General features: G+C 39.5%; 7 protein-coding genes and 1 non-coding gene across 18 annotated transcripts; 3 read left to right on the plus strand and 5 right to left on the minus strand.

Moving 5' to 3' along the window:
- Positions 1 to 6: 6 nt before the first annotated feature.
- Positions 7 to 2013, minus strand: AT1G15420 (WD repeat protein). 2 transcript variants are annotated; one of them, NM_179340.3, is made up of 7 exons: positions 1742 to 2013; positions 1550 to 1648; positions 1180 to 1427; positions 1017 to 1099; positions 825 to 936; positions 643 to 705; positions 7 to 470 (listed from the first exon to the last, which is right to left on the minus strand). In NM_179340.3, exons 1-7 carry the CDS (start codon positions 1785 to 1787, stop codon positions 285 to 287), a joined length of 837 nt encoding a protein of 278 aa, NP_849671.1. In that variant the 5' UTR covers positions 1788 to 2013; the 3' UTR covers positions 7 to 284. The 2 variants fall into 2 exon arrangements, with proteins under 2 accessions (NP_849671.1, NP_001322225.1); NM_001332165.1 differs by having other exon boundaries at positions 70 to 470; positions 643 to 936; positions 1742 to 1908.
- Positions 2014 to 2588: 575 nt separating this feature from the next.
- Positions 2589 to 4578, plus strand: AT1G15430 (hypothetical protein (DUF1644)). Of its 2 annotated transcripts, NM_101413.4 has the most exons (2): positions 2589 to 2933; positions 3494 to 4578. In NM_101413.4, the coding sequence occupies exon 2, from the start codon at positions 3502 to 3504 to the stop codon at positions 4279 to 4281; it is 780 nt and encodes a 259-aa protein (NP_563977.1). In that variant the 5' UTR covers positions 2589 to 2933; positions 3494 to 3501; the 3' UTR covers positions 4282 to 4578. The 2 variants fall into 2 exon arrangements, with proteins under 2 accessions (NP_563977.1, NP_973835.1); NM_202106.2 differs by having other exon boundaries at positions 2911 to 4503.
- On the minus strand, positions 4518 to 8049 carry PWP2 (periodic tryptophan protein 2). 2 transcript variants are annotated; one of them, NM_202107.1, is made up of 8 exons: positions 7455 to 8005; positions 6710 to 7334; positions 6358 to 6609; positions 6177 to 6269; positions 5665 to 6036; positions 5221 to 5565; positions 4910 to 5137; positions 4552 to 4820 (listed from the first exon to the last, which is right to left on the minus strand). In NM_202107.1, the coding sequence occupies exons 1-8, from the start codon at positions 7949 to 7951 to the stop codon at positions 4650 to 4652; spliced, it is 2583 nt and encodes an 860-aa protein (NP_973836.1). In that variant the 5' UTR covers positions 7952 to 8005; the 3' UTR covers positions 4552 to 4649. The 2 variants fall into 2 exon arrangements, with proteins under 2 accessions (NP_172998.1, NP_973836.1); NM_101414.4 differs by having other exon boundaries at positions 4518 to 4820; positions 6710 to 8049.
- An 88-nt stretch (positions 8050 to 8137) lies between these two features.
- Positions 8138 to 8209, minus strand: AT1G15450. The gene has a single exon. It is a non-coding gene; the product is annotated as a tRNA-Trp (tRNA).
- Positions 8210 to 8397: 188 nt separating this feature from the next.
- Positions 8398 to 12619, minus strand: BOR4 (HCO3- transporter family). 4 transcript variants are annotated; one of them, NM_101415.4, is made up of 13 exons: positions 12539 to 12618; positions 11749 to 11925; positions 11580 to 11662; positions 11170 to 11362; positions 10773 to 11077; positions 10526 to 10692; positions 10266 to 10439; positions 10096 to 10191; positions 9903 to 10019; positions 9474 to 9811; positions 9101 to 9380; positions 8832 to 8951; positions 8422 to 8746 (listed from the first exon to the last, which is right to left on the minus strand). In NM_101415.4, exons 2-13 carry the CDS (start codon positions 11865 to 11867, stop codon positions 8687 to 8689), a joined length of 2052 nt encoding a protein of 683 aa, NP_172999.1. In that variant the 5' UTR covers positions 11868 to 11925; positions 12539 to 12618; the 3' UTR covers positions 8422 to 8686. The 4 variants fall into 4 exon arrangements, with proteins under 4 accessions (NP_001319010.1, NP_172999.1, NP_001322448.1 ...); NM_001332166.1 differs by lacking the exon at positions 12539 to 12618 and having other exon boundaries at positions 8398 to 8746; positions 11749 to 11995; NM_001332167.1 differs by having other exon boundaries at positions 8448 to 8746; positions 8832 to 9380; positions 12539 to 12619.
- Positions 12620 to 13989: 1370 nt separating this feature from the next.
- On the plus strand, positions 13990 to 16432 carry AT1G15470 (Transducin/WD40 repeat-like superfamily protein). Of its 2 annotated transcripts, NM_101416.3 has the most exons (8): positions 13998 to 14215; positions 14300 to 14431; positions 14664 to 14799; positions 15000 to 15081; positions 15257 to 15432; positions 15518 to 15655; positions 15741 to 15880; positions 15961 to 16432. In NM_101416.3, exons 2-8 carry the CDS (start codon positions 14329 to 14331, stop codon positions 16185 to 16187), a joined length of 1002 nt encoding a protein of 333 aa, NP_563978.1. In that variant the 5' UTR covers positions 13998 to 14215; positions 14300 to 14328; the 3' UTR covers positions 16188 to 16432. The 2 variants fall into 2 exon arrangements, with proteins under 2 accessions (NP_001320699.1, NP_563978.1); NM_001332169.1 differs by having other exon boundaries at positions 13990 to 14215; positions 15741 to 16354.
- Positions 16433 to 16463: 31 nt separating this feature from the next.
- AT1G15480 (Tetratricopeptide repeat (TPR)-like superfamily protein) lies at positions 16464 to 19121 on the plus strand. Its single transcript, NM_101417.4, has 4 exons — positions 16464 to 16589; positions 16762 to 16826; positions 16991 to 17498; positions 17666 to 19121. Exons 2-4 carry the CDS (start codon positions 16798 to 16800, stop codon positions 18911 to 18913), a joined length of 1785 nt encoding a protein of 594 aa, NP_173001.2. The 5' UTR covers positions 16464 to 16589; positions 16762 to 16797; the 3' UTR covers positions 18914 to 19121.
- On the minus strand, positions 19106 to 22386 carry AT1G15490 (alpha/beta-Hydrolases superfamily protein). 4 transcript variants are annotated; one of them, NM_101418.3, is made up of 7 exons: positions 21649 to 22386; positions 21144 to 21451; positions 20337 to 21053; positions 20125 to 20253; positions 19839 to 20042; positions 19567 to 19767; positions 19106 to 19472 (listed from the first exon to the last, which is right to left on the minus strand). In NM_101418.3, exons 1-7 carry the CDS (start codon positions 21911 to 21913, stop codon positions 19350 to 19352), a joined length of 1947 nt encoding a protein of 648 aa, NP_173002.1. In that variant the 5' UTR covers positions 21914 to 22386; the 3' UTR covers positions 19106 to 19349. The 4 variants fall into 4 exon arrangements, with proteins under 4 accessions (NP_173002.1, NP_001320815.1, NP_001320813.1 ...); NM_001332172.1 differs by having other exon boundaries at positions 21644 to 22386; NM_001332171.1 differs by having other exon boundaries at positions 19567 to 20042.
- Positions 22387 to 24062: the final 1676 nt, after the last annotated feature.

Consider the following 24062-nt stretch of genomic DNA (forward strand, 5'->3'; position numbering starts at 1 on the left):
CCATTTTTCAAGGAGAGCTTTTCTAGCTGTTATGATCCATCATTTTCTAAATCATTTTTGACCTTTCCAACTTCATTCTTTCCATTTTTAGATACACCTTATTCTTGTCTATTTTTTTTTAATCTTAAAAATTAACTCTTCCTTAGCACAAAGTCTCGTTCATATCGATATAACCATTACGTATTACAGACTTCTTGACGAAAGATTGAACCTTTTAGCCATATTCTTAACATCTAACATCAGCCTCACACAAATCAAAACTTTTGCCATTTTCAGGAGCTTTATCAATCACTCATGTCGTCAAATCCTTCAAAATCATTCACACCATCAGCAGCTTCATCTGCTGAGTCGTCTGCCTCTTCATCTGTCTCCATTGCTTCCTCTATTCCTTCTTCTTCGTCTTCATCACTGTCCTTGTCCTCATAGATCACGGGACCTTCATCTTCTTCTTCATCCAAGTCGTCCACAATCTACCATTCACACAATCAATGGCGATTCAGTAACATACTATCAAGTCAAAAACTCTGATTTCTTTTGTAATTCCCTAACTGATTCATGAAATCAAACGTCAAACCTAATGCCACCCCTAGGTTACACATTGAAACCAAATTCATCCTGGTTTTAAGGTAAGACAATACATACCAAGTCCAAGCCACTTGAAACCTCTACGGCAGTATGAATAGTTGAAACCCGTGATTCGATGAGCTGCACACACAACCAAAAAATACATATCAATGATTCATCTATAGTGTTTTCTGATCTGTATCTCTAACAGAGCCTCCATGGCAAGCACAGCCGTACAATAAAAACAAGCACTGCCTAACCTGATACATGGTGTTTAAAGCGAGTAATGATGACTCTTGGGACATAATTCCACTAGAATGAGTAAGTAACAGACTCTTTATCCATGGAATTGTACAAGCCAAAATAGCACCCCTGCAAAGCAAAAAAGTATTAAACTCCCGATTTGATAAATCAGCTTCAGCAAACACAACATATATATCATCAACTCTAACCTTGATTGTAGTATTGGTAGAAGGGCATTTAGAAGCTTGAGTACTTCGGCTGAATTCAACTTAGCAACCGAATTAGCAATCACCTGTAACGCATAGAGAACCAGAAAAATTAAGAAAACAAACAAGCAACAATGTAAAGAAACAGACAGAAACTATCTGAAACCTGCTCATCTCGGTTGTACAAGCAGTCGAGTAGAAGAGAACGATCATCGGCATGCAATGCTTGTCTCAGAAGAACGTTAACAGAAGCAGCAGTAGGAGGCTTATCATCGCCAGGAGCAGAATCTCTATTACTCTCCTCACTGTTAACCTTTTCGCCATTTAATAAGTCAAGACTCTCAAGTTTATCACCTATCGTTGGCTCATTTAGAGTATCATCTACCAATACTCCATCTCTATCTTCATCAAGACCTATATATCACCAAATACGAACCCTACTATAAGACCGGTAATGAAATCTCTATCTGAACCAATCCAGAGTATTATACTCAACAGTCTATAAACCTTCAATTTCTTAATTTGATAAATCTTACCGGAATCTCGTGTAGAGGGTATATCAGGTTCAGGTTCAGCTCGCTTCTTGCTCTTCTTCTTATGCTTCTTCTCTCGGAGAGGAGTATCAGCGATATCACCTGTTGAATTCATAAAAACACAAGAGAAGAGCTATGAGCTCACAACAAAACTGAGTAATAGGAAAAGGAAAAGGGAGATAGAATGAAGGAAACCTGCAGCATCAGAGGAGAGAAGAGGCTTGAGTTTGTCCTTGGCCATGGTCAGCGATCGACGAGAGAAGCGGGGAGAGAGAGAAAGAGAGGCCGGCGTTGGGTTTAGTTAGGGTTCTTCTTCTTCTACTTCTAGCCGCAACAACTTGACAGTTCACACAACAACTAAAAGCTACGACGGGTCGGGTCTAAATTGGGTGAACCGAAACGCTTTTTTTTATTTGTTGGGCCGACTTAACCCAATAGTTGGGCTCGTGTAATCTGTTCCAATATCTTCTTCATATTTTATTTCCTCAATAATTATACTTGTTTTACTAAGAAAAAGATTGAAATATTATAGTTGGAAGGCTGTCGTTGATATTGACACGGCCTCTAATACCTTGGACTTGACTGCATAATAGTGGCAACTGGCAAGATTTGGGATTAGGATTGTGGTATGTGTTTTTACCTCTTTTATTTGCTAGAAAAGTAATTGCACGTAAATGGAATAGATAATATGTATATACATGCATCAAAAAGAAGAAAAATACAATATGTATATACATAGATATGACAGCTAAAAAAAAAATACATATTTTCTTTCTTTCAGTCCACTTATTAAGGAAGATAAACTTTTATTTTCTTAGAATACAGAGATTAGAGAAGCATATCTTTGGGCATAAGAAAATTGAAAATTTTGTTAAAAATTTAGAAAGAATATAAACCTGAAAAAGCCAAAAGTTAACATTACAATTTATTTGGTTTTTACAGAGAAACAAAATATGAGTAATCATCTCTATTGAAGGAAAAAAAAAGAATGATATCCAGTTATTTGTATTTTTCTGCCAAGGACACGTATAAGTGTTGGCAAAAAAAACTTTGGAAGCCGTTTAAAAGGAAAAACAAATAAAGGAAAGAGCAAAAGAAAGTCAAAAAGACAAATGTGGTTTAAATTGGGAAAGGAAAGTAGAGAGAGGGGTGGACTTATTACAAAAAAGATGTAAGAAGGGGTATAATGGTCATGTTTGAAAAGACATATCTTGTGCTCTCGACGCCTATAAAAACCCAACCATGACCACCCGGACAATCTCACATTCACGCACGCGCATCCATCTTCACCGTTTCATACGAAACTCTTTACGAGGAGTCTCTCTTTACTTTTCTCTCTCTCTCAAAGAAAGAAAGAAAAGCCTCTTTTAATTTTCTCCGGCCAGAGGTATTTAATAGCTTCCGTTTTCTTTTTCTCTTCTTATGGCTGTGATTTGATTTACTCCTTGGGTCTCTCTCGATCCCTCCGATGATGTTCTGTCGTTTTGCGGTTTTTGTGGTCGTGATCAGAAATTTCTGGTCGCGTTTGAATTTGTTTTTCTTTTCTTTGGCGATAATTATCGAATTGCAATCGAATTGATCTGTTTCGTCGTTTGAAATCTCCTGATGAATCGAATGTTTATGCGTTGATCCGATGATTGAGAACCCCTAGAACTGTTTCCGATAAGTTAATAGTTTCAATTTATTTTATCAATAAATTAAAAAAAAATTGTCTCTTTCTTGTTTGATTATCATCTGCTGAGAATGTAGTTTTCAGTGGGATTATGTTCATGCTCGAATACCGTACAATATAGACTGATTTGAGCTCGTCCTTGTTCTGTTTCCTTGATCTTTGTTTAACATTTGGGTTGTATCTATTCGGATGTAATGGATTATGGATTCTTTGGCTTTCATATTCATCTGTGTTATTTTGTTGTGTGAATTAACACTCGTTTCTATTGATTTCAGTGTGTGGGATGCACAAGGAAAGAGGGAAAATGCCGGTTTCTAGCAACAGAAATAGAGTATCGCCATACCCGCTTCGCTCTTGCAGGAACAAGAAACAAAAAGAAGTCGAGGCGTCGTCGTCACCTGTTGAGTTAGAGAGTGTTAGTGAATGGGAGGATGTGAGGTGTGTGATTTGTATGGAGCCTCCTCACAATGCTGTCCTCTTGCAATGCTCTTCTTTCTCCAAAGGATGTCGTGCTTACATGTGTGATACAAGCGCTCGTCACTCCAATTGTTTCAAGCAGTACCGCAGAAGCAACAGCTCAAGCCGTTGTAGTGGCAAGACTCTACATTGTCCCTACTGCAGAGGAGAGGTTCAGGGGACTATGAAGTCGACTTGTGCTCGGAGATTCATGAATGCTAGACCGAGGTGTTGTACTGTTGACAAGTGCGATTTCTCAGGGACCTATGCGCAGCTGAAAAATCACTTGAAAACTGAGCATCCTGGTTTTACACCGCCAAAGTTAGACCCTTGGGAGCAACACATGTGGGAGCAGTTGGAGAGAGAGGCGGAGTACATTGAAATGCTCAACGCTCGTCAGAGATGGGATGCAGAACAGAGATTGTTGGCGACTTCTCTCCATCAGCTTCCATATCGTCATCCCATGATTGATCTCAACTTTGATGCGTTGGTGCATAATCTGTTTCTTGGTGCGTCCATGGAGAGCCGTGCAAGCACCGACAATTACCCGGCTCACATACCCCGTCTGGAGTTCCATGCCCCCATGTATCCCAGATGGACGCCATGAAGATTCTGAGTGCCAGAGTCTATGAGGAATTCTTCCAAAAGTTTTGATGTCTCTTGATTTTTATCATAATGTAATGTTCTTGTAGCGACATCAGTTCTTGTTCTAGGCATAAATTTAATATTGTTTGTATGTTAGCTTCTGTTAGTGAAGTCTTCATAGCTAGGATCATCTTTTGCCTATTCAAAAATCTCTGCTTAAATCAAATTATTCACATTCTTCGTACTTTTTATGGTTGCCTGCAAACTGTTTAATTTCTTTGCTCCATTTTGTATTCAGATGTTAGAAACTCATATATCAAAATCTCAAAATTTGTTTAACCGAAAAAGGAAGATGAAAATTTCCGGTGATACATAATGCAGAAAACATAATCAATGATTGTTTGGAACAGAACACAAGTAGCGAAGCGTGTACTCATTGGAAGAACACATATCTGCCAGATCCTGATGGGCTCTGGTGATCGCCTTCTGCAACGATCTCAGTGCAGGCAATAGAGTTCTGTAGTTCCGCTGAATGGAGCTTCCGTGAGCCTTGCAGATTTCCTGCACATAAAAAGACAACACAAAGTTTGATTAAGTTGAGAGCATTTGAGCAGAGATTTATCAAAAAAGAGAAGAAAACGAGACATTACCTGACACCAGTGAAGTATGAACTCCAGATGAGGACAGTTCTCAAGCAGATCCACCAAAGCTTCCATAAGCCTTTCTAAGTATTTCTGGCGGACAGAGATGGCAACAGCTTTTATGTCTGCAGGGGCTACAGCGAAGATGCATTTTTTGATAAGGCTATCTTCGTTCAAACGCATACTTAGAGCAAGTGCTCTGCTAACTTCATCCTCTTCTATGGCAGCCTCAACAGCCTACACAAACAACACCTTAGCTTTACATTTCAAAACCAATAATCAGAACTATAACCACCATCAGCGATTTACAAAAGGCTCACCTCTGGAGTAACATCTATATCTAGATCGGTCGGATCAAAGATGAAGGTATCGTCAATTGAAAAGATGAGGACTCCTTCTGTTGTTGCAGCAGCAAAGCTCCTTCCAGTTGGGGCAATGCTGAGGCTTTTTGTCCGGATAATGGGCCTGCCACGGTTAGGCCTGGATCCAGGCAGATCGTAACCCAGATTCCCTCTCGACTGTTTATCAATGCCACCTTCTTCATCGCTGTTGTCATCATCGATCAGATCAATTGGTCCTGCTTCTGTCATCTTCTTAGAGTGCAAGAAGTCCAGAACCCCATCTAACGAAAGATTATGGGATATCTGAAACCGGCGCAGAAGAACCTGAAAAGGTGATATTCCAGACACTTTGACTAAGTTTCTTTATCAGAAGAACACAAGCTTTAAGAAAACCTGAACTCCAAGAGGAGCTAGTTAGCTAACCTGATCTGCGATATCATACATGCAAATATATCTGCTAGTTCCTGCGGCTAGAATATACCCTCCATCAGCGGAATAGCACAATGTTGTAAAACACTTTCCAGAACTTGAATTAGCTGCAGACCGACGGTCAGTCATGACCCGACCTCCAGCGATATCTCTCCGCCCCTCTATGGTGTACATTAACACACCTTCAATGGTGTCCCAGAAATTGATCTGCCCATCTAGCGTACTCGAGGCTAATTGCTTCCCATCAGGACGGAAAGCAACTGTTAGAACATCGTGGTTGTGTCGAAACGTTTCCACGGTGCCTTTGCTAGCAAACACATCCCACAACCGAACTGTATAGTCCCATGAGGATGAAGCTAAAAGTTGCTGCAGAGAAAGAAATATATGAACTAGATAAGGCATGGAAGTTATAACACCATAAGGCAGAAGTTCACATAATTGTTCAGAGGCACGAAGCAAATTGTATTTTGACTAAAAGAAGTATGAGACTATGACAGTTTCTTTACCGTTAAGGGAGAAAACATCAACCCATGAACAGGAGCCTCATGCCCACTCAGAATATCCTTTATTTGCCCAGTCTTCTTGGACCATACAAAAATCTGCACATAGGCAAGCATAAAGTGATTCACCTCACCAAAGTATTTGTGAGTAGGTGACTGAAATCCTTCAGGGCCTAAGTTGAATTACCTCGAATGAATCTAGGGTCCCAGCACAGACGACGTCACCACTCGGGTCTGCTGTTAAGGAAACAAATTGTCGGGGTGTAGGGGTTGTGTATGTCTTATAGTTCTTGTATCTTTTAAAATCCCAAGCACGAACAGTGCCGTCCAGAGATGCACTTAAGAGGGAGTGGTTGTCAGCCATAAAATGAAGAGCAGTCACGGCATTGGTATGCTCGGTGAATGTAATGAAACATGTTCCTGACATAACGTTCCACACCTTAAAAATGTAACATAATAAAAAACGGGCTGGTTAAATTCAGAAATAGATGAGAAGCATGGTATAGAACATAACAGTTAAGTCTATGAAATTTCATTACCTTGACTTTGTTATCATCAGCACCAGTTGCCAAGAGCTGCGAATCCGGTGAGTAAGTGACACAGTTGACGTCAAAATAGTGTCCTTGTTGCTTCAGTATATAGGTTTCGGTTCGCCAATCCCAGACTAACAGTTGCCCAAGTTTCGCGCAACCAAAGGTCAGCCAATTACCACGCTCATTGAAGACAGCTGTTGTTAGCTTCTGCCTAGAAATAGAGAGCAGATGGATACAGATGAAATCTGGCATCTGATAAAGCCCAAAAACACCATTTGAGAACCCCACCACAACCATGTCAAGTCCCTGATGATAGTCGCAAGCGGTCACCTTTGCTGATGCCTGATTACACCCATCCTTCCTCAACAAAACCCATTTTCCTCTGTGCATATACTCTTCATCATCATCATCTCCTTCTTCATCTGATTCAAGACCTTTACCGTCATACTCTTTTCGTTTCTTAAGCTCAGTACCAACACCACCACCATTTTCCACCATCACCTCATCAGCCCTATCTGGAGTAACAGGTGACGGTGGCTCAGAGTGGCCATCTTCTGATTCATCCATTTTGACATCCTTTTCAGTATAGCCCCAACTAAAAATGTAACCATCCCTTGCAATCGTGAAAGCCCTGTTGACCTTGTTAGTCATTTTATCAACACCAAAGAAGCAACCCACAACAGAATCTCTATGACCCAGAAACAAAAATGGCTTATTTAAAACACCCTTCAACTTTCTAACACAAAACAACCTAGCAGCTAAATCCCTTGAGCCAACAAGCAAATAATCAGAGTCCAAGCTCCACTCCAAGGAGACAACTTTATCATCAGAATTAGCAAAAGTCCTAACCCGCTCAAAGGGCAAAACAGCTCGCCTGAAACCAGGTGATCGCCATATTTCCACCAACTTACCAATTCCAACAGCGATAAACTTACCATTAGGGCTGAACTTCAAGGCACCGACTTTATCCTTGAAGGTAATTCTGTGAAGAACTACCCGCCGAGGCAAGTTGATGAAAAGGCATCGGTTTTGTTCATCGACGGCGAGTAGGAAAGTACCGTCGGGTGAGGAAGCGAGGCGACATATGTTGGTAGAGGTTTCGAGCGGAAGAGTGACCGAATGGTTCTTACTTAGGTCGGTGACGGAGACACGATTACCAACCGGTGAAATTAGCTGAGTATTCTTAGTGATGACTGCGTTCCCGCCTCTGTAAGGAGCGCCAAGAAGATTCTCGAAACGGAACTCCATGGCGTCTGGAGAAGAATGAGAAGGCGGAGGATTGATATGCCGGAGGCGATAATTACGGCGTTAGGTTTAACGAGGGTTTCTGTTATGAACTGGATTTTAGTTGTTGGGCATATATGGGCTTCCTCCTTATGTAGTCGTAGTAAGCCCAAGAGGAAAAAAAAATTAAGGATCAAGATTCGGGATATTTGAACCCGACGTGAATCGAACACGCAACCTTCTGATCTGGAGTCAGACGCGCTACCATTGCGCCACGGATCCTTTGTACTATAAAGTTCATCTATTATATTTCTAAACGTTTAATTAATTTTATACATGCGAATTTTGCAGAGAACATCAAACAAACTACAGATTCGCATCTTTACCATAGAAGAGAAGCTATCCTTTGCTTTTCTTCTACACAAAAAGTTAACAAAATGAATTTTAGTCTATGGTAAAGTGATTATTGACTCATAGATTGAAATTATGAGGAACACATTGACTTTTTTGAAATTTAGTACCTTTTCTTGGAAGGTTACGTTACATATCCGTAACATTCTCGCTGTGTTAATTCTTTATCGATTTTCATTGCTAAGAAGACTATATTGACAAACACACACATCATCTTAGGTTTAAGAACCAAAAAAAAAAAGAAAGCCACATACAATCTGTGTTCTACAATACTATATAGTTTTGCGTATGATCATGATCATGATCATCACTTGAAAGAATAATCTCTGATTCTTTTTGTTGATTCACTCACTCCCTTGTCGTGCTCATGTCCCCGTCTCCTGCTTTTACTTTCTCCTTGGGATAAATCTGCAGGTTTTTAACAGCGATCTTGAGTCTATAATTCTTTTCACAAAGTTAAGATTCATATCAAGGATGCATAACAAAACAAAACCTGGTTGCCTTTGTCTTCGTTAAGATTCAATGTACGGACTTTAAGCTCGCCTCTGCTTGTCGTTAACTCGTCTAAAATCTCAGCATCGCCTTCTTGGACGCCTCTCTTCGAGTCATTCGACTGTAAAACAAGTTTATTTTGGCATTAAATTCAACAAATTCAAATATTTTAGGTCACTGTAGATGCCTTAGATGACAAGAAAACCTCCATGGTTTAGTCCAAAGTCCGGGATCCTCAAAAATGTAGATATTGCTAAGATATGGACTAACCCGGAAAGACAGTTCCAGCGGGTTTCTCGGAGTACCGGGGATTTCCTCGTACTCAGCGGCATCGAGTTCTCGGAGATGGGCCGGGTTAAAGAGCTTCGGGAGAATGTACTGTCTGATAGCTATTAAGAGGAAGAAAGGAACCGGAAACATGATTCCAGCCACCGGAATCCACGTCACCCCATAGCACAGCCCAAAGTAGAATATCTGCAACAGTGTGAACGCAGCCATTGACTTGTAAGGAACTTTCTCCACGAACGACGCGTGTGCTCCCTCCAAGACCCTGAAAACAACAATGCATGATCAGTCTTTGAAGAGAAATCTGAATAATAATAACTTGAAGAAAAAAAAAACAGATCATTTTCAGAACATATACTTGAATCTCCGGCTTGTTGGAACGAAGAGAAGCGTTAAGCGTTCGAAGAATTGATTTCCCGGGAGGCTGTCGATGGCCATGTAAGCAAAGTATCCCCATAGAATGGAAGTCGGTATGAGCTTAATGGCCGGCATAGCCAACACTGCACCTGCCACAAGCAGTGACTGCAACAAGTTGCTAACTCTCTGCTCGTTGACTCGAACAGGCAAGTAAGCGTCAAGGTGCTTCTCTGGATCAAAACCACTCTCCTCGTCTCCCTCTCTTTCTTCATCATTGCTCTTCATTACTGCTTCTTTCAGATCTTGAAGCTCAATTATCACTGATGGATCTGTCTGAGCCTGGTTTTTAAAAGCAAGAGCTTATGATTATTCTAAATTAAATCTTGATTTTTCTTTCACCGGAACATTGAATTATGAGTCTACTACTTACAAGTGGACTTTTATCCATTTCTATGAAGACTTCTTGCATATTCTCGTACACTTGTGAGGATGTTTCTCTCTTCCTGATGCTTTCTTTGGCTGTCTTTACCATCTTCCTCCGGATCAACTGAAAATCAAACAGGTTCATTAAGACCAGCTTAACCTGAATAGTGAGTGGATCAACAACTGAGAAGTAATTAAACCTGTCGTTTAAGAACAGCAAGGCTTTTGGTATGCATAGGAGACTGAGGGAGGACTCCATTTGAAGGAGGCAGACCTAGCAATCCACATATCAACGTCTGAAACAAAGACAAAGTTTTAGAGATTTTAACATATATTTTCAATGTTGTAAAGGTAGTTTGATTGATTATACCATGAAACCCAACAAGAGAATGTCATAGTGATACGCTGAAGGCTTCTTGAGGTTGAACTCCTTCTGCTGAGCGAGCTGCGAGGCAACGCTGTGGTCAAAGAAGTAAAGCCCTGCGATCATCAATGCGGGTATAAATGCCGCAAATATGTAACCCGGAGAGACTTTTCCCATGTCCTGTACAGACCAAATCCATGTATTAAAACTTTAAGTTTGGCTCGGATGATGAATCAATTATCTTTAGTGTACTGTGTTTTTGTAACCTTGATGACAGTCCAATGTGATAAAGAAGGAGAGTCCCATGGTAAAGGACTAAAGAGTCTTCTCGGGACACCAGAGGGGAGTTTTGATGGTGTACTAAAAGACAATGCTGTCCAAACCACAACCATCAAAGGAACTCCATAGTCTGCGATGAAGCTTCTGTACCATCCTTTTCAAGAAACCAGAAACTTTTAGACCGATCATACACAGAAATGACCACCAAAGCATGAGAAGGTTCATCTATCTTACCTGTTCCGTATCGCCAAGACCTTGCTTTTCGACTCTTCAAAGCGGTGTAGAGAAGGCCAAAGGTGAAAATGAGGCCGAGAAGTCCGTTTGTATAGAGCCACTCAAACTTATACTTTTCTAGTTTTGAGTCCTCATCTTTTGGCATCCCAAACTCACTCACCATACCCTTAATGGCTTGTTGAATGAACAGAACGGAGATCAACATACCAAACAGCTCACCAGCAACCCTCGTAAACCGGTTAATGATATCAGCCGTATTGAGGATTGCCATTACGAACAGTAACAGAGCCGTCCACACACAAACCCTTCCAATTTAACAACCAAACAAAACCATAAAGAAAAACCACAACTTTACATAAAAAAGAAGAAGAGGAGAAGAGTCTTGTGGAGTAATTACCAAGCAGCCCAAGCTAAGTAGAGTTGTTTGCCTAATTCTGGTCTTCCTATAGCGAAGTTGTACAAGTAAACGTACATTAAGACAGTTGGTTCTGCAACTCCAAGTATCAACAGTGGTTGTCCTCCCAATATTGAGTGTATTACTCCACATAACGCTGTTGATGCTAACGTTTCTACTGTGCTCAACGCTCCCTCTATAATCTCCTCAAAATTTAATTCAAAACAAATTCAAATTTGTTTTTTTCTCTTCAAATCAGAGAATGCAAAACTAAAACCCCTCCCAAAAAAAAAACCAGACCAAACGTGGATAACTTGAATACTTTTGTTCCACTAAATAAACGTGAACACAAAACCGTAAAGAAAGCAAAGAAAGATGACAACTTTGAGAGAGATAAGCTCAAAGAAAAAGACCTGTGTCGCGGCTGAGTTGCTCCCCAAAGGCGATAACCGGAAGAGCGGAAGCGAAAAAAATATATGTTGTGGGTGCTAAAATCCTGCAAAACCTCTCAAAATATCAAAACTTTGTTCTATGTTTGTGTCAGATAGTGATTATGTAAGAGTGAAACCAGTATTTAAGTACCCGAAACCAGAACGGAGACCAGCGACCCAGTCTTCCTTGTAACACAAGGCTCTTCCTCTAAGATCTGCTACTATACCTCTGAATAGCCTCTTCGAGCTATCCACTCTTTCTTCCTCCATATCCAGAATCCCTCAAAGACTCCAGAACTCGTCGCCTCTGGTCTACTCTTTATATGACCTAAACCACAAAAACAGGAAGCTATATATTATGTATGACATCTAGCAATGACTTTAAATCTAGCATTTTGCTGACTACATTTAATACAAAATAATCTTCATATTATATTTTTCTAAATTTGTGACGATTCCAGTCTTTTTCCACCTCTCAATAGAAAAAGAAGCTTATAGCTGTTTTATCTTTTGTTACTTACTAGTAATGTCAATTTTCTATGCTTTTATATGAATAAGAAAACGCAATGTGCCCAACTCAAATAGAGAAACATCACAAAGCACATAAAACAAAGCAAAACGTAATGCAAAATTTCTTCTTATGACAAAGATCTAAGTCTCCTCGTCTCCTCTCTCATAAAGTGAAATTTGAAATTGCATATGCACCCAAAAAAAAAAAAAAAAAAAAAGAATCCAACTTTTTCAATAAAATCCATTAATTAATATCCGTCGTATATTGAATCTACACCTTTTTCATAGTTTTGACAACGAAATTAGCAGTAACAAATCCTTTCACATCTCACAAAAACATAATCAGACAAAAGAAAGGATTAAACAAAATCAGACAAAGGAGTTAACATGCAATAACTCGGAAATTTGAGGCGTAAGGAGGAGCAAACTACCGGCGACGAAAGAGAAAAGGAGAATAGCCGGAGCCGAGAAGTAACTGTGTAGCGATTTATAGGGTTTAGGAAGATTTATAGGCCAAAGACGAGGCAACGTTAGCAAATGGAGAGACAGGGCCCATTTATACACGTATTATGTTGGGCCTACATCCACATGTCAGTAATCGAGTGGGTGATTCTGACATCTGTGATCTTGACGCTTTAACACTCTGTCTGTTCTTTTCGTATAAGAAAGTGACATATATATAGAGAGGAACAATTCATCTAAATTAAATAATTTATTATTGAAAATTTTAACTTAATATAGTTTTTTTGTATAATGTTGTTTCCTTTAGTCTTCATTTTTTCTTAAGTTATTTCCATTTTAAAAAACATACCAATATGTTATATTCTTTGCTTAAATTGCTTTAACCTGTATCTAGAAAATGTAATCTTCCATATTGTTAATTTCATAAATAAAATAAATTTTTTTGCAAGTTATTGGAAAACGAAGTTAAAAATTAATGCTGCACCAAGTTTGTGAAATTTTAAAATTACTTGTAGTTGGAGTGGGTGTAGATGTTTATGTGTAGAAATAGGCATGCACACACAATTTAATATAGTCCTAGTTACTTATACAAAAAATTCACTGCTGACGTGATCAGTAATGCACTCATATATGCATATATCACTCCACGTCAATGGCACTTGCCCGTGCAAATGCCTTTATTGTGCCAGAATCTTCGACCGGTCAAATTGCGTGTGTGTGTATATATCGAAATATATGTTATCAAAAGAGTTTGAACTTTGAACCCATATCTAATACCTGAGTAAAGTTTTAGCATTCTATTCAAAGATAACATGTAGTACATACTAAACAAACTATATGTATCGGTTGTTATCAGGAATAATAAGAATTGTATAATGCAATATATAATTAAGTGGTACTTATGATTAATACATACACATGGATGGTAGATCGGGATTTGAAAAACCAATTAAAATCTAGCTTTGAAAAGGACTCGAGATTCTAAACGCCGTACCAAGAAAGTTCAGATTATTATTTCATGATGAATCATTGAGTCAAACACTTAAGCATCATATTTTTAATTTCATAGTTTATACGTTATCCACATATATAATATTAATTCCGTCGACGACAGTATTTATATCAGAATTAGGACAAACTACATGTATATATTTAGTCAATCTTGAAATTTAAAAAAATGCCTTTGCTAAGAATAAAAATTATGGTTAGGTGAAGTTCTCACGTAAAACTATTCAATCCTCACGCGATTGAGGAGTGACTGACCAAAGTTTATTTCTATAGGGGCAATTTAATAACTATTGTAAACTTTCAACGTAAAAATTAATTACTTTGAAGTTATGGGGCAATATCATCAATAGTAATAAATATAAGCCCTTACTCGTAAAATACAAAAGGTTTATTTGTTTTCTGAATTGAGAGCGTGTAACTACTACCATCGTCGTCTCCGCGAGTTCTTCTCTGCGTTTAAGCCATAGATAACAAACCAAACTAAAAAAAAAAAGTTTCTCCTTTTATCATTCCTTCTCTTCCCTTGTATAGGTGTGATCCTCTTCAAGGGGATTTCTCTGGCGGGTCATACATTCGCACCGATCAAAGTCGGATTGGTCTTTCTTAACGCAATCTTGACCCGATTCAAAAAATTTCTGGTATCCTTTTTAAGAAATGAAATTAATTGATTCCTTGTCTTCCAAACGAGTAAATCGACTAATTGATTAGATTTTGTTCATTAGGGTTTGTTAGTGAATAGATAAGAAGATAAATGGGAGCTCCGTTAGTGTGCCACGGGCATTCTCGTCCCGTCGTCGATGTGGCTTATAGTCCGGTGACTCCAGATGGGTTCTTTCTCATTAGCGCCAGCAAAGGTATGATCTTCGATCGATTTGTATTTGACTATCTATGATCTTTACTTGGAACTGTGCCTATTTTGGATTATGATTTGCATAGCGAATGTGCTTTGACGAATTTGATTTTGCTGCCTTTTATTATATATCGTCTGAAGTTTGATTTGTGGCTGATCTAATGGAGAAATTAGGATGATAAGTTGCATACATTGTTGAACTCTAGCTGAGGTTTCTTTGACTTTTGATATTTCAGATTCGAATCCGATGTTGAGGAATGGAGAGACTGGTGACTGGATTGGGACTTTTGAAGGACATAAGGGAGCAGTTTGGAGTTGCAGCCTTGATAAAAATGCTATTCGTGCTGCCTCAGCTTCTGCTGATTTCACTGCGTATGTTCTTCTTCTTTCTTGTTGCGTTTTCAAGTCTTTTACTTTACCATTTAGTCTTGCAATTTCAGTATCCTCCGGTGATGGGTTGTTTGCTTAAAGTTATAAGTTATGGGGAAACTATGTTCCTAGAGAAAAATGGTTAAGTGAGAATAGATTAATGGGATTTAACACTATTTCTTTGTTTTCATGACACATTTCAGGAAAATATGGAATGCATTGACAGGAGATGAATTGCACTCCTTTGAACACAAGCACATTGTTCGTGCATGTGCCTTTTCTGAGGTAAACTGTAGTTTCTTCCCAAGCAAAGAGTGATTTGATCCTGTTGCCAAGTTTTCTGGTTTAAGGATATAATGGTGGGATTCACTAAGATTACTTGTAGCATTTGAGGGTCTATAATCGTTGGTGTCATTTGTGTTACTATTGTGGTCTTAATGCATAACTATTTATATTCTAGGACACTCACCGTTTACTCACTGGTGGAATGGAGAAAATACTTCGGATATTCGATTTGAATCGGCCAGACGCACCTCCAAAAGAAGTCGGGAATTCCCCTGGTTCAATTAGAACTGTCGAATGGCTTCATAGTGATAATACAATCTTAAGCTCTTGCACAGATACCGGTGACATTAGGTATGCCACCACGTCGTTCCTTGGGTTTAGACTCAGTCCTTTAGTATTCCTGGTTTCATTGTTCTTTTGTGTATGTCCTCTGTAGGTTATGGGACATAAGAAGTGACAAGATTGTTCATACATTAGAAACAAAGTCCCCAGTTACTAGTGCTGAAGTAAGTCAGGATGGGCGATACATCACTACTGCTGATGGATCTAGTGTTAAGTTTTGGGACGCTAAAAAGTAAGTTAAAAATATAGAAATGCATCCTCAGTTACAGTTTTATCGTTTTTCTTTGATGGTTGAGCTTTTTCTCCTGCTCTCCTAGTTTTGGATTGCTGAAGAGCTATGACATGCCTTGCAATGTTGAATCGGCATCGTTGGAACCGAAACACGGTAACACTTTCATTGCTGGAGGAGAAGATATGTGGGTGCACAGGTTTGATTTCCAGACTGGAGAAGAGATTGGTAAGTTTCTTTTAAAAAAGAATGAAGTTTTCATTTTAGGAACCTGTGTGTATCCTTTAAAGCCAATGTGGTGAATGTAGGGTGTAACAAGGGTCATCACGGGCCAGTGCACTGCGTGAGGTATGCGCCAGGAGGGGAGTCATACACCTCAGGCTCAGAAGACGGAACGGTCAGAATATGGGTGGTGGGTTCGGTAAACCATCCTGAGGAGAGCAATCTAAGCGGCCACGTGAAGCTTGTGGCAGAGGAGGTTGTGCGTAAAGCTGAAAGTCTCCGTATCAGTGAGAAAGCCGCAGAAGCTAAATGAAACACCATCGTTAGCTTATGATATCACATAGATTCATAGTTGTTTTTGCATCATTATAAGATGTGACAAAGGGGTTTTGCCTTTTAAAAGTCTCTCAGACCGAATAAAACGAAATAATCTTCAACTATACTTGAGTGAATAGTGAATCTAATCCAAATTTTGACAAGAAACTTTACAACGGTATCAAAAATATCTTTAAACAACTGTATGTCATAAATAGTTGCAAGTTTTGAAAGCCCAGTTGAAACTAGAGGGGCCCAGAAATTAAGCAAACATCAAATAGTCAAATACAAAGAAAGTGTGAAAGTTAAAACCCTAAACCCTTAATTTGAGCTCTCTGCTCTCCTGGTTTTAGTTTTCCTCTATTTCGTGCTCAATTCGCTTGTTCTCCAGTTCCACTCTGTAAGGATCTGTTACTTTTCTGTAATCCTCTCAAAATTCAATGCTTTTGCTTACTGGGTCTGATCTTTGCAAGTGAAATGCATGACATTTCGTCCAAAATCAGACCTTGCAAAAATGGTTTCTTTTTTACCTAATCTGTTTCGTCTGTGTGTTTTGATCTTTACAAAAGCAGATCAGTGCCGGCGGCGATATTGTCCGAGGATAAAACATGTTTGCTCTTTCCAAGGTTTTGCGGAGGTTGGTTTCCTCGATTATACACTTGTTATACCATTTGATTCTTTATTTACTTTTTTCATTTGTCTTCTCTATCCCAAAATTGGATATAATTAACAGTTCTCTAGCATCATGCGAGATTGAAATGCTTCAGTCTCACAGCTTTCTATTATTAATAATTTTTTCAGAAGTCAGAGTCTCCGCCTAGGAGCTTGCAATGCTGTCTACTCTAAGCTAGATATACCATTGGGAGAAAGAAACATTGCTATTGAATCAAACGCTTTGATTCATGATAAACACGAAGCTTTGCCTAGATTTTATGAGCTCTCTTGGTCTTCCTCTACCGGAAGACGTTCACTTTCCTCGGACGCTGGAGCTAAAACTACCGGAGATGACGATGACCTCGAAGACAAGAATGTAGACCTTGCAACTCCAGACGAGACTAGTAGTGATAGTGAAGATGGTGAGGAGTTTTCCGGTGATGAAGGGGATATTGAAGGAGCAGAGCTGGAACTACATGTCCCGGAAAGCAAGAGACCATCGGAGATGTTTAAGGCCATTGTTTCTGTCTCAGGTCTGTCTGTAGGGAGTGCTCTTGATAAGTGGGTTGAACAAGGAAAGGATACCAACCGTAAAGAGTTTGAAAGTGCGATGCTACAACTCCGTAAACGTCGGATGTTTGGGAGAGCATTGCAGGTACTGAGTACTCTTTGTTTCAACTTGAGCTGAATATTAATGTCCATCAATTAGTTCAGTATCAAAGAATGTTGCTTGGTTCTCAGTAATGCTTTCTGTTTTGTCTCCAGACTTTCTGTTCTCTAAGTGTTTTCTCTCGTTTCTGCGATGTCTTGTTGTTGGTATAGATGACAGAATGGTTAGACGAAAATAAGCAGTTTGAAATGGAGGAGAGAGATTATGCTTGTCGGCTTGATCTGATTTCCAAGGTACGTGGCTGGTACAAGGGAGAAGCTTATATCAAAACAATCCCGGAATCTTTCAGAGGGGAATTGGTCTACCGAACCCTCCTGGCGAATCATGTGGCAACTAGCAATGTGAGAACAGCTGAAGCAGTTTTCAACAAAATGAAGGACTTGGGATTCCCTCTGTCAACATTCACCTGTAATCAGATGCTTATTCTTTACAAAAGGGTCGACAAGAAGAAAATAGCCGATGTGTTATTGCTGTTGGAGAAGGAAAATCTGAAGCCGAATCTTAACACATACAAAATCCTGATTGATACCAAAGGATCATCAAATGACATAACTGGGATGGAACAAATTGTGGAGACAATGAAAAGTGAAGGTGTTGAGCTTGACCTTCGTGCACGAGCTCTCATTGCAAGACACTATGCATCAGCTGGGCTTAAAGAGAAGGCTGAGAAAGTGCTGAAAGAGATGGAAGGTGAAAGCTTGGAGGAAAATCGGCATATGTGCAAGGATTTGCTTTCCGTCTATGGCTATCTCCAGAGGGAGGATGAAGTGCGCAGAGTTTGGAAGATCTGTGAAGAAAACCCCCGTTATAACGAGGTCCTTGCTGCAATCTTGGCTTTTGGAAAGATCGATAAAGTCAAAGATGCAGAGGCGGTTTTTGAGAAGGTGTTGAAGATGTCCCATAGAGTTTCTTCTAATGTTTACTCCGTTCTCTTGAGGGTTTACGTGGATCACAAGATGGTCTCAGAGGGTAAGGATCTTGTTAAGCAGATGTCAGACAGCGGGTGCAATATTGGGGCCTTAACATGGGATGCAGTGATCAAGCTCTATGTGGAAGCCGGGGAAGTAGAAAAGGCTGAGTCTTCACTGAGCAAGGCAATACAGTCGAAACAGATTAAACCGTTGATGAGCTCCTTCATGTACTTAATGCACGAGTATGTGAGAAGGGGTGATGTTCATAACACAGAGAAAATCTTCCAGAGGATGAAGCAAGCTGGCTATCAATCTCGCTTCTGGGCGTACCAAACCCTTATCCAAGCTTATGTCAATGCCAAAGCTCCAGCTTATGGAATGAAGGAAAGAATGAAAGCTGATAACATCTTCCCAAATAAAAGATTAGCTGCTCAACTCGCTAAAGCCGATCCCTTCAAGAAGACCCCTCTCTCGGATCTCCTTGATTGAGTTGCGTTACAGCTACAACATCATCCGCCTTGTGAATCTTTGGTTTGATTGATCAACCTTTTATCCATGTTGGTAGAAACTTCAGTAGCTTAGTTTAAAAAAGACCTCCTGATATATAAATTCTGTTTGGTTGCTGCTATCTGGTTTTTATTTAGTCCCGTTCTTCCGGCTTAATATAATGACAATGGTGGTGAGCAAACGAAAGCAATTTACTTCGTATTCCAAACCGGATAAATTTACAGAGACTTGCACGATTCTGTGCCACACTCATCTTCAAGTGTTTAATAAATAAAATCACCCTCGAATCATACAAAACACAAGAGAAGGGAAAGGTTACAACACTCATTAGATGAATTTACCTAGCAGGGCCTCAAATTTTTGGGCGACACTAATCGATTGTAAGCTAAGAAGACGACAAGAAAAACAAGTGATCTGGCTATTGACTCTGGAGATCTGGCCTAATTACAAGTCTAGTGATGAACGGGGACATGGCTGCAAGAAGCGCCTTGGGACACTCCTCATGTGGTAAATGCCCACATCCTGAGATTGCTACTAGTCTCTGTTGATGACACGAATGAATGTCAGTTGCTATCTTGACATGAAAACAAACCGTAGCTGGGATAAGAGAGCTTGAGTTTGAAAGAGGGACTTACAGAGTTAAGGAGTTTAGAAGCCATTCCTTGGGAGGACTTCAATGGCACAAGGGCGTCTTCGGCCCCAGCAATGACTAGCACTGGCAGGTTTTCAACAGCCTTCAGAAGCGAAGCTGCATTTTGAGGTGCAAGCACCATCTCAGATGAAAGTCTACCTATCTCATGAAGTGCCTCATCCCAGCCTTCTACGTGTAATGGGGCCTGACAAGGAGGAAAACACATTATTTGATACATGTCTACCAAATTGCAAATCTTTGTTTGATGTAGGGTACCTTGTATAGCCGTAGGACGTCTGTAGTCATCTTGGCAGGATCATACCAAGCACGGCGATTCACCACCTGAGCTATCTCAGTGCGTAAAAGAGGGCGAACGAGGTGCTTCTTCCCTAGTGATGTGTGCAGAAGTATTCTTGCAAAAGCTGGAACTACTTCCCTTGATAAGCTAGTATTAAGCAAGACAACTCCTTTGACCACGACCTAGAAATATCAGTACCAACTAGGTTTAGAAAGGAAAATATATAAGCCTGGACAATATACATCTGATTACAAGTCTACTCACTTTGATGGGATCGTTTGTTGCCATCAATCTTTGTGCAGCTTTGAGAGCAAGTAGACCTCCGTCATCATGACCAACAAATACTACTGAAGAGAACCCCATCTCATAACAGAAAGCAATAAGCATCTCTACCTGGAAGATCCAGGCATTATTTTTGTCAAAGAAAGCACAAATCCCCCATTGAGGTTTAATATCAATAATGAGGAGACAACTACCTGATTTTCGAGTGAATAAGGATTGAGCAGCTGTCTTTCTTCCAAATCATTCTTATGTGGCCTGGCCGTTAATCCCCAACCAGGCCTATCAAATGCAGTGACAACACAACCAAGCTGCTGAGCCAGTGAACCCATCACATGCCTCCAAGAAAACACTCCTCCTCCAAATCCATGAACCAGGACCACACCAAACTGACCACTTTCACCCAAGTCTTGCTCCTCAGCTCCAAAATTGAATACATTCATGTCATCCACTAGTCCCGTTCCTTCCTTAATCTCTTTGAAAAGAAGAGGAGAAGTAGGAGAACCATCCAGAAGAGGGTCGTGCAAGGAAGAATTGTTAAACAAACTGTTGTAGCTCCTGTGGTGATGATGATGCTGGCTTTTGGTGACCATACTCAACACTTTTCTGTCAAACTTCGACCTTCCTGCCATTATCTCTGGCGTATTGTAACTAGAATTGGCTTCGAGAACATTTGAGGAGATAGACTGCCGAGGTGAACCAGGTGAACAAAGCTTGTAATGCACAGTGAGGCCTCGGATTGTAACGAATAAACTGTCAACATCAGCAAGCAATCTCACTGGAAGCTCTCCTTCATCGTGGGACAAAGGCTTTCGCCTTGCTTCTCCATCAAACTTGGAGGCCTTTCCAACCACAGGAGTGGGTGACCGCGGGACTTTCTGGTGGCCAGAGAAGATGCTTTTGCATGAAAGAACCTGCCACACACAGTCCATTTAAACAAAAAAAAAACAAAGCAAATGACTTCTATTAATGAGATTCACGTGAAAGAAAGAACAAAAACTCACAGCTTCAGGGTCAACTCGGTGATACAAAATTTTCCTCCTCGCTCTGCAACTTGTCCTGTATGCTACAACCGTATGACCAAGGGCAAAAACCACAGATGAGAGGAACAAAACCGGCATCCCCCACGACTTCTTCAGGTGGAGCCGTTTCCTAGATGGAGAGAACGAGGCTTCGTTGTTGAGTTGAGAATTAACAGTGAAAAGGCAAGCTTTAACTGAAAGAAGAAGAACCGAAACCACAGAACACAGAGATACAGTTCCAAGGTAAGGACCGTGCGAGAGAGCAGGAACGTCCGAGAGTAAATAGATACCTATTCCACAAAATGTACAACTAATGATCATTAAAAGAGCAGACTTGATCATCAATCATAGCTATCTGCGAGAGCTAACTCAACCAACAGAGCTTTGAACAGTAACAGCCAAAGACCAAAACTTTACTATGACAAATTCATAAAGATCAAACAGTTTCCTAAACAAGAGCAAGAAAAAAGCAACGATATGACCTTACAGATGACAAGGAAAGATCTGACAACAGAGACGATAGGAATATCAGTCAAAGATCTCTTGAAACCGTATCGCCTCAGATGCTCCTTGGCGCCGTAACACGTCACACAAGTAAAGCTCGACAACAAGAAGCTGGGAACCAACACATCACCTATAGCTACTAACAATGGCAACGAGGAAACTAGCAGCGAAGCCAACATAGCAACCATGAAGAACACCGTCCTCAAACATCTTCTCGCCTTCTCAACCAAAAACCAACTTTTTGCCATCCTCTCCGCTTCAATCGGGTCAAACCCCAATCGGACGGCTCTAACTCCTCCTCACCAATTCAAATTTTACAATGTGTCTACAAAAAGGGCTCTGAGATTAACCAAATCAGATCCTTTCTATGCCGGAGTTGAAACACTAGATAGAAGAAACAGAGACGTCCAACAATCCAACGAATCCGGGTTATTAATTGGAGGTAAAAGTAATGGTTTTGCCATCTGCCGACGACAGATCGGCGGTGACAACGATGATAAATACTAGTCTCTCTTTTTTCACAAACGGGAAGAAAAAAAGAAAGAAGGATCAAAGCTCACAAGCCAATGCTACGATTCTGACAAAGAGATTGAAGAAGAGTGATATTCAGAATCGCAGGAAAGACGAAATAGAGAAAAACAAAATGAACTTTTTGGTTTTCTCTCCAGAAACAAAAACTTCCGTTTTCTTCTGTTCTTTTTTTTGTTTGTTTGCTTTCTTCAACCATTCTTTTTTAATTACATTAATATTGCACGTCGTGTTATTTTATTTTAACTTTATGTTTTAAAAAAACATATAAGGAAGTAAGTACTACTCCTCAGTGTTTTAAGAATTACTATATTAGTTGACTAAATATAATTTACTCAATTAAACATGCATTTAATTTGTTCAGTCTCGTAATAGACAGTGATTAGTGATTACTGTATTTTAATTTCTCTTGTTTACGAATTCATAAAGAAAAGAAATTAGTAGTACACATTACACAACAACAAAACGTAATATAGAAAAACTTGACAACTTGGTCTGACTCTGAGCCGTCTCTGCTCGGTCTGCTGTCAAAATCTTTTCTTTGGACAATTCTACCCCTTGTTTTAAGTGTATTAAACATTATATATTCGAGGCCGAAAGAGTTTTCGCACTTTATTCAAATTGACTAATTGAGCATGAAATACAGCATTAAGAAATTAGTTATTTGTAATTAACGAAACTTTGACCTCACTTTTTATTCTCCACATTGTATGATAGATAGATCCATTCATTGACCATTGTTCATCGTGATGCCAAAAAAAAAAAAAAAAAAAACATTCATTGTCCACTTTAGTTAAGCTGGTAATAAAGCGAGTATAGAAAATAATACCGCAAATATCCGAATATATTACCTAATTTCCTAATATAAGACATGTATATATAAGTCGACGGAAAAGACGGTAATAATTAATATTTCCATTTAGGACCTAATGCCATCTCATTTTCATTTCCAACCGTAAATATTTTTAATGTGAAAACGGTAAATTTTGGTGCAAGATAAGTAACTTTACTAATACTGTTGATTTGTATTTTGTAGTTGTAGTTAACAAAGGAAATTCGGGGAATAAAGAAACATAGTAAGGGCACAACAAAAATTTTATCTATTAATAACCACATGGTCCCAAAAAGCCATAATAAAGTCGTATGATGACATGTTTACACGACCATCGTTAGAAAATTAATACATATTACGGATATCAAAATCACACCCAATTTTCAAATCTCTTTATCTAATTATCTAAACTGTTCCGTTTTTAGAGGGACCCAACAACAAGCCAAAGCAAAAACTTTCTGGTAATTGAATGTATATTGTATCATTTCGCCAACAATTTGTTTGAAAATGGATGATTTCGCCAACATAGTTTTTGGAAGAATCTGAAGTTTTGGAACCCTATTTATAAATTATATAAGTCCATTAAATAAAAGTATGGGCCGCGAAGGAAAACGTTATGGGCTTCGTATTGGGTTTATAATAGAAAGCCCAATATGTTAAAATTTATGAAGGAGGCTGGGCTTCACGTGAGTTATTACTACTAGACCTCTGTATTCTTCTGAATCTGACATATCGCTGATTTTAATGCGACGTGGAGCTTTATAAGACGCAATTCATCAAAATGAATGAGCCCCACTATTTTGTTGTTGTTTTGGAGTTTTTCTGATTGAGGGAAAAGATGAAGGGGATCTTCACAGTCCCCCAACAACACTCCATTGGAGCCATTTCCCAAGTTGGTAACACGTTTATCAAAGCCCTCCCTCGTTTTCATCAACAACTTATCGATTCATTTGCTTTGTAGATCTCTCTTTGTTTCCTGAGCTGAGTTTACTTAGGACTAATCTTCTTCTTCTTTTTTTTAAAAGAAATAAATGCAT

This window comes from Arabidopsis thaliana, assembly GCF_000001735.4.
Source record: "Arabidopsis thaliana chromosome 1 sequence".
NCBI lineage: Eukaryota > Viridiplantae > Streptophyta > Magnoliopsida > Brassicales > Brassicaceae > Arabidopsis > Arabidopsis thaliana.

What these genes read in the sequence shown, in the direction of transcription:
- BOR4 (NM_001332166.1), bottom strand. Translation starts at nt 11,867, where the DNA reads ATGGAGGAAGAAAGAGTGGATAGCTCGAAGAGGCTATTCAGAGGTATA. An exon ending in TTGCTGTTCTTAAACGACAG is followed by an intron (nt 10,020 to 10,095) that starts GTTTAATTACTT and finishes TTTGATTTTCAG; the next exon opens with TTGATCCGGAGGAAGATGGT. An exon ending in ACGAAGACAAAGGCAACCAG is followed by an intron (nt 8,747 to 8,831) that starts GTTTTGTTTTGT and finishes AAAAACCTGCAG; the next exon opens with ATTTATCCCAAGGAGAAAGT.
- AT1G15470 (NM_101416.3), top strand. Translation starts at nt 14,329, where the DNA reads ATGGGAGCTCCGTTAGTGTGCCACGGGCATTCTCGTCCCGTCGTCGAT. An exon ending in GCTTCTGCTGATTTCACTGC is followed by an intron (nt 14,800 to 14,999) that starts GTATGTTCTTCT and finishes GACACATTTCAG; the next exon opens with GAAAATATGGAATGCATTGA. An exon ending in ACAGATACCGGTGACATTAG is followed by an intron (nt 15,433 to 15,517) that starts GTATGCCACCAC and finishes TGTCCTCTGTAG; the next exon opens with GTTATGGGACATAAGAAGTG.
- AT1G15420 (NM_179340.3), bottom strand. Translation starts at nt 1,787, where the DNA reads ATGGCCAAGGACAAACTCAAGCCTCTTCTCTCCTCTGATGCTGCAG. An exon ending in ACCCTCTACACGAGATTCCG is followed by an intron (nt 1,428 to 1,549) that starts GTAAGATTTATC and finishes GGTGATATATAG; the next exon opens with GTCTTGATGAAGATAGAGAT. An exon ending in CTACCAATACTACAATCAAG is followed by an intron (nt 937 to 1,016) that starts GTTAGAGTTGAT and finishes TTTGCTTTGCAG; the next exon opens with GGGTGCTATTTTGGCTTGTA.
- PWP2 (NM_101414.4), bottom strand. Translation starts at nt 7,951, where the DNA reads ATGGAGTTCCGTTTCGAGAATCTTCTTGGCGCTCCTTACAGAGGCGGG. An exon ending in CTGATGATAACAAAGTCAAG is followed by an intron (nt 6,610 to 6,709) that starts GTAATGAAATTT and finishes TACATTTTTAAG; the next exon opens with GTGTGGAACGTTATGTCAGG. An exon ending in TGTATGATATCGCAGATCAG is followed by an intron (nt 5,566 to 5,664) that starts GTTAGCTAACTA and finishes TCACCTTTTCAG; the next exon opens with GTTCTTCTGCGCCGGTTTCA.
- AT1G15490 (NM_101418.3), bottom strand. Translation starts at nt 21,913, where the DNA reads ATGGCAAAAAGTTGGTTTTTGGTTGAGAAGGCGAGAAGATGTTTGAGG. An exon ending in CAACAAACGATCCCATCAAA is followed by an intron (nt 20,043 to 20,124) that starts GTGAGTAGACTT and finishes TGATATTTCTAG; the next exon opens with GTCGTGGTCAAAGGAGTTGT. An exon ending in ACGTCCTACGGCTATACAAG is followed by an intron (nt 19,768 to 19,838) that starts GTACCCTACATC and finishes CCTCCTTGTCAG; the next exon opens with GCCCCATTACACGTAGAAGG.
- AT1G15480 (NM_101417.4), top strand. Translation starts at nt 16,798, where the DNA reads ATGTTTGCTCTTTCCAAGGTTTTGCGGAG. An exon ending in CTTTCCAAGGTTTTGCGGAG is followed by an intron (nt 16,827 to 16,990) that starts GTTGGTTTCCTC and finishes TAATTTTTTCAG; the next exon opens with AAGTCAGAGTCTCCGCCTAG. An exon ending in TGTTTGGGAGAGCATTGCAG is followed by an intron (nt 17,499 to 17,665) that starts GTACTGAGTACT and finishes TTGTTGGTATAG; the next exon opens with ATGACAGAATGGTTAGACGA.
- AT1G15430 (NM_101413.4), top strand. Translation starts at nt 3,502, where the DNA reads ATGCACAAGGAAAGAGGGAAAATGCCGGTTTCTAGCAACAGAAATAGA.